Consider the following 14,820-nt stretch of genomic DNA (forward strand, 5'->3'; position numbering starts at 1 on the left):
ATCATAGAATTAATATAAAAATTAATTAAGTCTTTAATGACTAATCAAATAATGCAAAAATATATACATTATTAAAATATTATAAACATTTTCTAAAACAAATGTTGCTAAACAAATACAAGATATAATTAAATAAAACATAAATATATGATTAATATGTAAAAATTGTAGTTGTTCAAATTTATAGCTATGACCATGGTGATGGTCATGACGGTTTGTTTTTTAATTAAATATAAATAATAATATTAATATATTTAGGATAATTATTAAAGAAATAGTCTCTCATTTTTTAACACTCCTTTATTTGTCTTTTCCTTGTTTTTTAATTTATTATGAAAATGTAATAATAAAATGTAAAGATTATAATAATGTCAAAATATTATGTTAAAAACGTTTAATACATAATATAAATATTATAAAATATTTATAATATTTTATCAATAAATATTTAGACAAACCATGAATCATTATAATATAATAGTTTCTAATTACTAATTAAATAATATAAAATTATATACATGAATATGTTATTATAAACAATTTCTAAAATAAACATGGCTAAACAAATTGCAATTAAAATAGAATAAAATATGAATATATAATTAATTTGTAAAAATTGTAGTTGTACATATTTATAACTATGACCATGGTGATTGGGAACATAATCTTTAAATGTTTTAGACCTTTCTTCTATGTAATCAATCATCAAATTATGCCATTTGTTATAAATACCCGATTCGTATAGTTTTGTAATTCTAATAATTATATTTGTAAAAAAAATAATTAATAAATATTATAATTTAAATATAATAATAATTATAATTGTGTTGATTTATTAAAAACAAAACTTACAAAATGTCAAAACTTGATTTGAGATGTTTAATCATTTTAGATAATAACAAAAACAATCCCTCACAATTACCACCATATTGTGAAACATGTATTTTGTTAAGATATTCCTTATCTGTAAAATTTGTTATATAAGGTAGTACTCGTAAATTGTAAACAATTGAACGTTTATTTTTAATATAAGCACATTTGCCGGTTACTAAATTATTAATTAGTTTATTTATAAATGTTTTATTAATATAATCTGTTAAATAAAATTTATCAATTCTTGTTTGAAAATTTTGAGCCATCAATGAATTTGAAGATTCTGTAAATCTAATCAATGGATCATAATTTTCGACGACAATACGGGCATCGGTTTGTTCGTACAAATCCAACCACGAGTTCACCACAATGTCTGGCATTTTCATTACCATTGACTCGTATATCATATTACATACAAATTTTGATAATATCATTACAGTTATTAACCAAAACGATAGTATTATTATATAAGATATAGTAATATTTTTTGTTATATTTAAAGGTAAATATGATGAGAATAATGTACAAAACAGTTTCAAACTAATTGTAATTACATTATATAAACCATCAGTTAAATTAGATGCAATTGTTTTATTTTTACAATTATTATTATATTTATTCAAATATAAAATAAATGCAATGATTATTATTGCAAAAATTGTTATCACAATAATATTTAATTTTAAATTTCGAAATATATGCCAAATAATATTTTTAGATTCAAACTGATATTTACGATAAGCAATAATACTTGTTATGTCGTAATCAATGTATTTTGTGGTCACAAATAAGTCCATTAAAATATTACTATTGTTATATATTTGCTGATTAATAGGCATTAGTGCCACATCAGGAATATTGTTAGTAAAATAATTTTCCATTAGTTTATTAAGTGGTTTAGTAGGTAGCATTAATAATAATCTAGATCAATTATGTTAAATTAGAAAATTGCAAAAACTTTATAATACAAATCTATAAATTAATTTGTTTAATTTACAAAAAAAACACTTTTAGATTATTTACATTAGAATTTTGATAATTTATAGTAAATTTTTTTTTATAAATATTAGTTATTTTTAAATATTTTTATAAAAGTTATATAGAAAATTATAAGTATGAATAGTATGAATAGTATGAATATATAAATAAAAGTAAATAATTTTTAATTTCAAAAAAATATTTTTTATAAGTTAACATATTTATTACCTGATATTATAGTGTTTGACAAATTCGACAAGCAACTTTACAAGAGGGCCACAAATTCTAAATGTTGTATTTTTATTATAATAATAAACTGGAAAATATGAAACAAATGGCAGTAAATAAAATGGTAGAAAATTAATTGTTTTATTTGTAATATTATAATTGTTATCTACAATTGGATAATTTTTGTTTGCCATTATACAAATTTTTGATTCATAAATTAATGCCATTATTCTATATAAATAATAAAATAGACAATAAAATAGTAGAGTTTAAAAAATATAAATAAATCTTTAGATTTTATAGTTTAATTTATTTTAGTAAATTTTTTTCTATAAAGTTTTATGCCAAAAAATAATAAGTAATAATTATATAGTTTTTTTATAGTTTTTCACGAAACAATAACAGATTGCTAATTATAATTATACAGTAGATAAATAATTATTTTATGAATTCATATTACAGTAAATTATATTACTTTATATTGTTTACAAGTTAACAGTTTATATTTAAAGTAGAGTATATGTATTATATAAATACATTATATACATATGTATATTGATTTATAACCTAAAATTTAATTGACAACAAAATATCTGTTTATAATTAGTCAATGTATTACAAATTTATTGCACAAAACTGTTGAAAACATTAATGTTGTTATGATTTTTTTAATTACAAATTAATAAAATTATTACATAATATATTCTTATTTATTAAATAATTTATTTAAATTACACAAATACTGTATATATCTATGTATTTATTTATATTATAAGCAATTAAAAAACTGTTAAATTGTTTAAATTATTAAAATCTGCAAATAATAACTAACTAACTAATATTGCATTTTAATGATCAAAGTATTGATTTAATAAACTAACAATTATCTAACAATAAATAACCTTGAAATATTGCTATAAACATAATTTTAACATTATAAGTTATAATTATAGACTAAATATTTATAATAAACTTAAAAGAGCTCAGTTTAGTTTAAATACTATAACACTTTTAAAACATTACTTTTAATAAAAATAAATAAACAATAAATTTTTTTTTGCTTATTTATTAAATCTTTGTTTAAATAAACAGAAAATTTACAATAATATTATTTAATATTTAACTTTATCTCTAGTAAATTAAAATAATCTAGTAATTAGCTTAATAAAATTAATTAATTTTATTTTAGTACTAATGTACCAATAAGTAGCAAATTATTAATAATTTTAATTAAACAAATTATTAAGATATTACAAAAAATATTGTTAATAATATCAATATATAAATCAAGGTTAGGATCATTTTTAAAAATAAATATTGTAGCGGTATATATGATAACAATATTATAAATTGTTTTATTTATGTTAGTAATACATTATTTTATCTAAATTATATGTAACAATTGTCAAAATTCACATAATATTTCGATAATAGTATTAAATACTTGTTATATCATAAACTATAGTTAAAATATCTAATTAGTTAATTAAATTGATAGCAATTAATATCCTAAATCCGTATTAATTAAACTTTGATAAAATAAACTTTTCATTTTATTGCCAATACTATTTCTTTGCTATTTAAGCACCTGTTTTAACGGTAAGACATCTTTATATTGAAATAATTTTTTAATTCAATATAATACAATTATGAAGTTTACACTAGTCATAGCATCTATACTATTGTGCCAATGTTTGGCCGAAAGTCATCCGTGGGATCCACAGCCCAGGGATGCCGGTTGGCTGAAACGACACGAGAAACTACTCGAACAGACAAGACTTCATAAAACAGATGAACAGTTGGTTTTTGTCGGCGATTCCATCACAGAGGGCTGGGCTGGTAATGGACACAACGTATGGGCCCAACATTACACACCAAGACATGCCTACAATTATGGCATCGGTGGTGACAGAACAGAGCACGTCATCTACAGAATCCAGAACAAAGAGTTTGATGAACTGAAACCCAAAGTAACGGTTCTCATGATTGGTATGTTTGCTATATTTCCTCAAACTTATAATATTACAGATAATAATATGTAATATTCTTAATAACAAAATCAAATACTTTATATGATATGTTAGGTACCAATAATATCGCATCCAATACTATTGAAGACATCGCACACGGAGTCAATGAGACAGTTAGAGAATTATTGGGCAAAATGCCAGAAACCAAACTTATATTGTTGGGTGTCTTACCTCGTGCTGAACCGTTGGGCACTAAATGCAAACAATTGAATACATTGATCAAGAAGTTGGACAATCAGAAGAACGTCTTCTGGCACGACATGTGGTTGGACTTTGAGTCCGCCGACGGAAAGCAAAAGACTGATCTCTATGTGTCAGACAAACTGCATCTCAACGAAAAGGGATATCAAGTTTGGCAACAATCCACTGAAGCCCTTATCAGCAAATTATTTAAATAATTTTTATATTTTYCTAATTAATAATAAAAATAATAATAAATTAATTAAAAAAGTTTATTTTAGAATTTATTTTTGTTTACAAAAATAAGATTTAATTAGAATAAAACTTTTTAAAAATTATTGTGGAATTAATTTTAGTATTTTATAACTAAATAATATTATTATATTAGTTATTATACAGTAATACAGTATCACTAACTATCATATTTTCATTAGATAATGTAATATTTGCTTTTATAGAAATAATAATATAATTAGCATTTTTTGACATTATATATATATATTACTAGTTTTAGATGATAAGTAACAGACATATCCTATTTTATCATTTAGTTTCTAAAATAGTAAATAATTATAAAAATTTCAAAATTTATAAAATGATAAATAAAGACAGAAAACAAATATTTTCAAGTATTACAATATATAAGTGTATTAAGTGTATGAATTTCATAATCATTTCAATAGTCACAAGTGTTTTAAATGTTAATATTATTAATATAATATTTCTGATAAACAATATATATAGTAAGTATATACAGTATTACTAAAATATGCTAAGTTTTTAATATTTTTGAAATAAATTATTATATATTCAAGTTTATATTTTTAAAAAAACAGTTAAAATGTTATCTAAAATACATTTATTTGTTTTCATAATTATTATAAAACAATATGTATCAGTCAAACCCTGGGAACCGCAACCAAGAGATGCCAATTGGATGAAAAAACACCAGAAACTAGTGAATCAAACTCTCAATCATATGAATGATGAAATGATAGTATTTGTTGGCGACTCTATCACCGAACAGTGGGCTGTAAATGGACAGACAGTTTGGAGTAAATACTATTCATCGAGAGGTACTTACAATTATGGTATCGGAGGCGACCAAACACAACAAGTTTTATATAGAATACAGAATAAAGAGTTTGATGGACTTCACCCAAAAGTGATTGTCCTTTTAATAGGTATGTCCACAATATTTTTAATTATTTGGTATTAACTATACAAAACTCTATCACAATTTAACCAATCAATAATACAGTAGTTGTTTAATTTTAAAAGGTACTAATAATGTCTATCTAAACGAAACACTGGATGATATCGCTCATGGAGTCAATGAGACAGTTCGTGAATTATTAGCTAAAATGCCAAAAAGCAAACTAATATTGTTGGGTGTCTTACCCCGCGGCGAACCGTTGGGCACTAAATGCAAACAATTGAATGAATTAATCAAAAACCTGGACAATCAACAAACAGTTTACTATCTGGATATGTGGTCACAGTTTGAAGACCCGTCGGGACATATAAGGACAGAATTATATACGTCGGGTCTCTTGCATTTGACTCAACTCGGTTATCATGTGTGGCAACAAACTATGGAACCGTTACTTAACAAATTGGATCCAACAATATTTTGATTAATTATAAAATTAATAAAATATAAATTAATATAATAGTTATTTTTGAAAACAATTAAATAATTATAAAATACTATTGTATATACTGTTAGAATACTATACAATAATTATATGCTAATAACAAAATTAAATGTAAATTAAACTATAATAAAACTAAAGTTAGTTTTGTTATTTGATTGGAAAACTGTTGATAATATAAATATCCCAATAAGTACTTACACTACTCATGAGTGTCGGTCATCACATTTACACTGTTTTATGAGATATTTATGCTAAATAAGGGTTGAGTAGACATGAGTTATAGTGTATCAACTATTTATTCATATATTAATGTAATTTATTTAAAATATTATAAATTATTAAATATCTGTTATTATTATTATTTATTACTATTATCTATATACTAGGTTGTATACTAAACCAGCAATGATTAACTTTAAATATATGAATTTTTTAGTTATTATTATAATTTATGAAAAGTACCATGATAAAAGTAAATCACACATATAGACTAGTACAAATTAAATAAATTGTTTATCTTAGTCATAGTTTAATAATATCTTAGTCATTTATTGAAAAATATATTTAATTTTCATAATATTATTTAATTGCAAATAAATTACATTTTTAAAGTTGTCTAATAATAATATATTGTATTTATTATTAATTGACTTAATTTTTGTCGACTATTTGATTAATAATTGGAATGTCAAGCACCGGGAACACTGTTACCAAACGGAATGTTAGCTATTGTGCTATCAATGGGTGCACTTTAATGGACTTTACGTTAACTAACTGTACTCTAAATAACTGCACGATAACCAACTGTGCGTTTATTGACTGCATTATTATCAAAAGTATTATAAATTACTGTACTTTTGAATATACTGGCACTGGTATTATGGGCACTGGTAATATTGGCACTGGTATTGCGGGCACTGGTATTGCGGGCACTTGTATTACGGACATTGATACTGATGACGATGGATAAAAAACAAAAAAATTCTAATACACAAATTTAATAACCTTTTTTATATAATATTAAATAAAATATACCACTTAATTAAAATAAATATTCCAATAGTATAGTATATAGTGTATATACTGTACATCATAATTATTATTAGTACAGTATATTAATTGGCAAATGCTTTCTCGTCAAAAATTAATCAAAACTTACTGTATTTTTACAAATATTTTAAATATTAACAATGACAACAATTTTTAGTGATAACAACTAAAAATGTATCAATATTTTAATAATAATAAAAAATAAATTATCACATTAATACAGTATTAGCAGAGATTTTCAATTATATTACTTTAAAAGTCTATTTTAAATATTTATCTCTAAAATTATTTGAAGTTATTTTAAAATAATTGGTTTAAAATAATTAAATAAATAGTTTAAGTAATTTTTGGTGACAAATATTTATAAATAAATACTATTTAAACTAATATCTTAGCTCTCATTGAGTACATCTCTACTATCGTGACTTTGTTGGTTTTGTAAACCACGTCTATTATTAAAAAAAATTAAATTAAATATTGGAAATAATAATAATATGTATAATAAAATAAAATAATTTAACTTACATTCGTCTATATCTTCTAAGTTGAATAACAATTAATGCAATAATTAGTATCAATAGTACAGCCATTGCAGCGATTATATAATAGCCATACTTGTTGTACCATTTTTCATCGGATACTGTATTTCAATATAAAATATATATATATAATTATTAATACAATTTTTTTCATATTTGTCTTACTATTTGGCGCGTGACACTTGTCGTCATCGGTGGATAGTCTATAGTTTGGTAGACATAGACATACTGATTGGCGACAAAATTCACCGGAAGCGCAATCTCCCCGTTCATATTTGTCATTGAATCCCAGTGCCGATGAATCGCACTGTCGTCGAGCTATACATTCATTACTTTTGACATCCAATTTGTAGCCACTTTTGCACTGACATCCAGACATTCCGCAAAATGCATTTTCATTGCCAGCTGAACACTGGGCACTACTTTTGCACTGTTGGTTGAGATCAGCTATACATAGGGTGATATGATCAAAAAGATCATAATTTATAATACATACAACTTAATAAAAATAACTATTTGTGTTATCAAAAACTGTGTATCTTTTATATCTTAGTTTTGATAATTTATAATAACTGACCAATTTTATAGCACATTTTCCTATTCATAGTGATATTTGCCATTGTATACGACTCTCGACATTTGCACCGACTGTCTACACATTTGGCCCTACCTTTGCCCAATATTTGCGAGCACTGAGCATCATATTGACACTGATCGTCAAATTTAATAGCTTTGACAAAAAAATTATTATTAAAAAACACACATTTTGATTGTATAATAACTTACAATTTACACACTGATCACTGTCCGATATGTATACCTGACCCTTATTGCATTTACACTTTTTATTATGACATATGTTACTTTGGCAGTGATCATCATATCTGCACTTGCCATCAACCATATGACCTAGATAGTTTTTAAATTAAAAAAATAACAATTTACTAATTTTATTATAGTATTCAACAACAAAAATAGATTTAAAAAACTCATATTAAACACATAATGAAAACTAGTTTAATTAATATTAAATGAACTGGATAAAATTTTATATATATATATATATATATATATATATATATATATATATMTATATAATATATACCGATAGTCTTTAAGGCAAATGATTCTCTACTTTTGTATCGGTCATGACTGCAATAATAGACACCGTTATGTATAATACCGAAGTTGATTATAAGTAAATCACTTTTGATAATATAATATCGTTTATCTTTTAAGTAAAATCGTTCAATTGTGTTATAAACAATACGTTTGGCACCGGTATCATCAATATTATTGTCATCATAACCATTGACATACATGAGCTCGTATTCGGTGTAATTACGTGGTATAAACCAAGTAATGTCCTCTAATTGTTCACATTTTATACGATATTCTTTCTCCACATATGGACAGTCAAATTTAGTSACACAACTATATCTGATATTATCATCCAATTTGGGTACAGTTATATGTTTGACTAATTTAATACCAGTCTGTATGTCATCCAGATAACTATCGTAACAATAAACATTATTTATATATAACATAAATATTAACAAATTAACAATAAAACTAATACTAAAATATTTCATTCTTTAACATTAATGCTCTTTATTATACATAAAAAGTGTTTTTTTTGTTGATTAAAAGTACTTTAATTACAATTTATTTGTTAATTAGCACTGTTTAATGCCGTTTATGTTTTTGTGTATTTTAGGCACATTTTTATTTTATTAATTTATTAAGTATTACCACAATTTGTTTGCAATAATATAAATATTAATAACGCAAACAATTTGTGATAAAATTTGTTATCTTAAATATGTTTTCTAAGTGATAGTTGTTATGTTTGAGTTTAACATAACAATACAATAGTCGGCATAAATATTGTGTATATACTGTATATATATATGTTTGCCATTCATATAAATTTATTTTATAAATACTTAGTTTTGTGTATTAGATTATATACATAAAAGTGTCTTATAATATTGTAATATTATATAATAATAGTTTTTAAACATAATTGACAATATCAAAATCACAAATAGAGTATTTTTATRAATATATATATATATTAAATAACAATTGTAATTCAATAATTAACAATTTATACAATATTATTGAGTATTTATTTCAGGTAATTAATTATTAATTAATTTGTAAATTATATAATATTGTAGTCTTTTTATTAAAAATTTATCTGTGTAATATATTTAACTATACAAACATTTTTCAATAAATATATTTATGTAGAAATAGTTAATAATGAAATATCAAATGATTTAATAAATAATTATAATAATATATAAAAACAATAAATATTGATTTTGAGTGAATATTAATTTAATTATATGTTATGACATAAACAAATGCATGAAATTTATATAATAAAATTAGCTGTTATTTTATAATAAATTAATAATACTGTACTTATTATATTTTACTATAGTATTATTAATTTTTAAAAAAGTATTATTGCTTTATGAATACACTATCAATGATAGTTTATCATTTTTTGTTTATTTATATAATATAATATAGTGATGGTTTATCAAAAAATAATATTTGAAAATCACATTTAATACGAAAAATAAATAAAAATAGATAAATATAATTAGGATTATAATATTGTTATTATGATAATAATAATAATAATATTATAAGTAATATTATATAAATTAGTTGTTTATAAATTATTATTATTATTATTATAAGTAAAAATTATAAGGTATACTTAAATTAAACGATGATATAAACTTTATAGAAAATAATAATAATAATTGAAAATTATTTGCATTATTTAATTGACTAAATAGTGTCAAAATCTTCCGGTTTAGTAAACTTAGGTTTGCGTTTATGTAGTAATGTCTCGGCCTCTTCATCCAAATTGATATCGTCATCGTTGTCGTCATTATCATCAAAGTCTTCGCCATCAAAGCCGTCCAAACCGTCGAGATCTTCATCGCTGTCTTCCTCTTCATTCTTCTCTTCTTTTATACCCAAATATCTTTCTTTAATCTTTGAACACAACATTTGTTACATATTTTTTTAATATTAAATATATATATATATATATATATATATATATATATATAGTTTCCTAAAATACTGACCACTTTTTCGATCTCTTTCTGTCGTTCGGCTTTCCTCTCGGCTTCGTCTGAGAAGTATTCCCACAGCATTAGGCCAATGATGCCGAGCGTCGGTATAAAGAGTACCATTGAGAACATACCTAACGCCAGATAACCTAACCATTCGTGAGCCCACGCGAGCGTCGAGTTGTCCACAAGTGTCGTATTCTCGACGGTCACAATATCCGACACGTTGTCCGATAAAAGTGGTGTGTCTTCACTCATATTGATGTTTATAATCTGATTTAACACACAAACACAGACACACAATATAATCACAAATAATTTGTTATTAGTTTTGTACTATTAATACCAAAACTAATAAAACTTGATTATAGAAATATATATATGTAATGCATTGTTAATCAAAAATTAAATTAAAGTTACTAGAATTTATTAAAATTTAATAATTCAAAATATAATAAATAAATATATTAAAAATTTACAATTCAAAACACACATATAAAATGGGTCACAAAACACACACACACTTGTATTCCTATAAAAATAGTTAAACTATAAGAAAATATATAACTTTTTGGCTAATGATGATATCATGATTATTACTATAACATGAATATACTAAATAAATTCTATGAGAAAATGATAGTTTACATGAAATTTCTATTGATTTTTATAAATATACATTAGTCTTATATATATATATATATATATATAAATTTATGTAAATACTGTACATACAATAAAAGCACTTCATATAAACATATTTATAGTTTTAGAGTGAGCTTCAAAAATTATAGCATTAGTATTATTATTATTATTACTTATATAACATTATTTTATTATAACTTATATATTTTAAATACTCTATGATATAAATTTGCATATAATTTATTTAAAGAAAAAATCAATATTAATATTACTACTGTATTACTATTAGTCTTATTATTTTAAGTCATAAACTGTATTTATTTAAAAAATATTTTATAATATTATAAAACTTTCACAAAAAACAGCGATTCTGTGAACCAGAATATACAAAATGTATATACAATATGTTTCAAATATTATTTATATAATATAATATGTATTCAATTTATCTATTTTATTTTTTTCCTGAAAAACCTATTTTTGAAAACCTAAACTTATTTTGCAGTGAAAACTGTGAACTAAAAATGATTTATTGACATCTAAAATGCAATCAATTTATTCAATAGATTTGTTTATCCAAAAAATAAAAAAAATAAAATCTGAGTGCAAAAACTTTTATTACGAAAAATATTTATAACTTTATATTTGTGGTGTGTTTTTCACACCCGACGCCCACACATACACACACACACCAAACAAATTAAAAATATTTTTAAATATTTTTTAAACCTCAATATAACCACCAGTAGATTAGATTTAGACTATATAGACTAGTAGTAAACACCAAATATAAAATTAATATTATATTTAATAAATTTTCAGTTTTTTAATGCTAATTATTTGAAAGATTAAATATCAATATAGAAATTAAAAKATATTTTTTTGTCATATTGTATTTATTTGACAATAAAATAATTTATAATATACTGTACATGTTGTGACAATAGCTTATTTTAGCATTTAGTTATAAATCAATAATTTGTAGTGTTATTAAAAATAATTTTWAATAAAATTATTATTTAAATAATGAATGGAAACAAACAATTATCGACTGTTTTCCGATCGAAAGGTGAGCGCAGATTTGATACACAAATCCAGAGACAAGTGGCCAACGCTCGGGAACGGGATAGGACTGAGTCGGTCAACAGTGCATTCATTGTATTAAGGAGTCTCATACCTACCGATCCTCCCAATAGGAAACTGTCCAAAATTGAAACATTACGACTGGCCGTTTCATATATTAAACACTTGAATAGTGTAAGAAATGCTATGTAAGTATCATATAATTGATTAAAAGTTTGAATATTAATTATAATTTTATAAAAAAATAAATTTATAATATATATGAAATATTTTAGATTTAATGGTGAAGAAAGTGATAACATATGTGTGCGAAATGCAAGAATCGGTTCGTTGACCGCAAAAACTATTTGCACTTTTTGTATAACTAATCAAAAGTCAATCGTATGTTTCAAATAATTAACATATAGTTTATTCATTATTTTGTTTCGTAAAAATATTTATATTTGTTTTAAATATAATCCTAATTTAATTCTATAGTCATATCAACCGTACATTTATGAAACATCTGAATCTACAATAACCTGTTGTGACGACTACTTAATTGCTGAACAATTGGATAATATCGCTGACAATATGTGTGACCAACTGTTCCCACAACTCAATGAATTTAATGTAATCACCGGTTGTGGTGACAGTAATTCATCGCTTAGTTATTTCAATGACTCGTCATCTCCCACTCATTATTGATATCTTTTTTTATAAAAATAAATAATCAATTAATAATAAGAAGTATAAACATTAATATTTTAATAATATATTATTAGCAGTTTATTGTTAATTGGAAATATCATAATTGATATTTATATTTAGAATTTCTAAAAGATATATTTTATATAATTAATATATTATAATATTTTTATAATTTTTTATAATTTTAAACTTATTATTTATTTAATTTATTTATAATTTCTAATAAAAAAATATAATATGCAAATTTATATTACTATTTATTTATTAAAATAGACAAAAAATAATTTATTTAACAAATAATTAAATTTTTCAAAATAAAAACATTAACACATGTATTGTCTATGTATTTGGCATATGTTATGCATAGAGAGCACTGTTAACTCAAAGACATAGGACATTGATTTTTGAAGACTATTTTGAAGTGTTGTCTAAATAAACTGTTTTGAAAAACATTATCATTATTATAGGTGACATAATCAGTGGTTGTTATGATACCTATGATTATTATGACTATATTGTACATTGCTTTTGCTATTATTATCATATAATAATAATAATAATAATAATACTTTTTATTTTTATGATTTGAAATCACGGTTTGTTTGTGCGTTAATGTCTGAGTTTAATGAAAGTGTTTGAATGAAAATTAATATTTTATTAATAATTATAAGCTTTGAAAACTAAAACTTGTAAATAACTTATTAAATAATATATACAGTATATATATAWAWAAAAGTTTAATTAATGTTCATTAATATCAATGGGTGTGTGATTTCAACAGTATATATTTATATGATAATATATATAATGATAACATAAAGTAATATAATTTTCAAAGAAAAACATTTCTACTGTACTAATATTTTGTTATAAGTAATAAGTTATAATTATTAAATTTTTATTTTGAAAAATATACCAGGTAGAATAATTATATTTGAAGTTCAAMAACAACAAAATGAAAAATCTTTTAGTCTAAATAATTGTTTAAAAGATTTTGAAAAAAATAATATGTGTTTGAATTTAAAAAAAACATTTCATAAAATGTTTGCTCAATATTAAAGTTATCCTTAAGTAACAAACCATACCATCATCTCATGTGTTCATATGTGTTGAATGAGATATATTTAATAATAATATATTAATGTCTAAAAATTTAGTAAATTTTTCTACAATATATGGTTATTGACTTTGAAAATAAATTCATTTGTTATATCAAAATACATTTATTAAACCATATATTTTAATAATTATGAATAATAATAAATTACAAAATAATTTGCAATTATTACTGATAGCAATTCATTTCCTTATAATTATTAGTAATATTAAGTTACTTAAAGCTCAAGGTATGTATCGTAAACTAAATAAGATTTTCTGTTATATTAATAGTAAAATATTTTATTTTGATAAATATTTTTTTTGTAAATTATTTTTAATTCATTAGCAAACTAATTAAAATATTTAAAAATAATATTTTACTATTTTTTTATTGTAGTGTACAAGTTATGTCTAATAAAACAATAAATTATTATACATATGTATGTTTCTCAGTTATTAAATAGACTTTTTTATTGTCATTGATATGTTGTAATGCTAAGTTGAGCATGCTAAATTATGCATAAAGTGTTTATTTACTTATTATTATAATTATTGTGAATTATTAGTATGAATGCTAAAAATAATGATTTTCTATTCATTATATGTTTTTACATATTTTTATTAGTTTTTGAAAAATTTACACTTCAATAGATTAATATCATAT

At 22.3% G+C, this 14,820-nt stretch overlaps 5 protein-coding genes across 5 annotated transcripts; 3 read left to right on the top strand and 2 right to left on the bottom strand.

Moving 5' to 3' along the window:
* Positions 1-3,691: 3,691 nt before the first annotated feature.
* LOC128955478 (platelet-activating factor acetylhydrolase IB subunit alpha2-like) lies at positions 3,692-4,538 on the top strand. The gene is made up of 2 exons (XM_054301153.1): positions 3,692-4,068; positions 4,164-4,538. The coding sequence occupies exons 1-2, from the start codon at positions 3,729-3,731 to the stop codon at positions 4,505-4,507; spliced, it is 684 nt and encodes a 227-aa protein (XP_054157128.1). The 5' UTR covers positions 3,692-3,728; the 3' UTR covers positions 4,508-4,538.
* A 593-nt stretch (positions 4,539-5,131) lies between these two features.
* On the top strand, positions 5,132-5,926 carry LOC128955693 (platelet-activating factor acetylhydrolase IB subunit alpha1-like). Its single transcript, XM_054301364.1, has 2 exons — positions 5,132-5,473; positions 5,571-5,926. The coding sequence occupies exons 1-2, from the start codon at positions 5,227-5,229 to the stop codon at positions 5,924-5,926; spliced, it is 603 nt and encodes a 200-aa protein (XP_054157339.1). The 5' UTR covers positions 5,132-5,226.
* A 1,462-nt stretch (positions 5,927-7,388) lies between these two features.
* LOC128955694 (uncharacterized) lies at positions 7,389-9,141 on the bottom strand. The gene is made up of 7 exons (XM_054301365.1): positions 9,119-9,141; positions 8,642-9,051; positions 8,323-8,445; positions 8,114-8,266; positions 7,702-7,983; positions 7,523-7,637; positions 7,389-7,446 (listed from the first exon to the last, which is right to left on the bottom strand). The coding sequence occupies exons 1-7, from the start codon at positions 9,139-9,141 to the stop codon at positions 7,389-7,391; spliced, it is 1,164 nt and encodes a 387-aa protein (XP_054157340.1).
* Positions 9,142-10,350: 1,209 nt separating this feature from the next.
* Positions 10,351-10,898, bottom strand: LOC128955695 (calsequestrin-2-like). Its single transcript, XM_054301366.1, has 2 exons — positions 10,656-10,898; positions 10,351-10,560 (listed from the first exon to the last, which is right to left on the bottom strand). The coding sequence occupies exons 1-2, from the start codon at positions 10,896-10,898 to the stop codon at positions 10,351-10,353; spliced, it is 453 nt and encodes a 150-aa protein (XP_054157341.1).
* Positions 10,899-12,311: 1,413 nt separating this feature from the next.
* Positions 12,312-13,055, top strand: LOC128955696 (basic helix-loop-helix transcription factor scleraxis-like). Its single transcript, XM_054301367.1, has 3 exons — positions 12,312-12,556; positions 12,644-12,749; positions 12,846-13,055. Exons 1-3 carry the CDS (start codon positions 12,312-12,314, stop codon positions 13,053-13,055), a joined length of 561 nt encoding a protein of 186 aa, XP_054157342.1.
* The last annotated feature ends 1,765 nt before the right edge of the window (positions 13,056-14,820 follow it).

The sequence above is a fragment of the Oppia nitens genome, unplaced genomic scaffold (genome assembly GCF_028296485.1).
Source record: "Oppia nitens isolate AA-2021 unplaced genomic scaffold, nextdenovo-longstitch-racon4-pilon3 scaffold2_pilon_pilon_pilon, whole genome shotgun sequence".
Taxonomy (NCBI): Eukaryota; Metazoa; Arthropoda; class Arachnida; order Sarcoptiformes; family Oppiidae; genus Oppia; species Oppia nitens.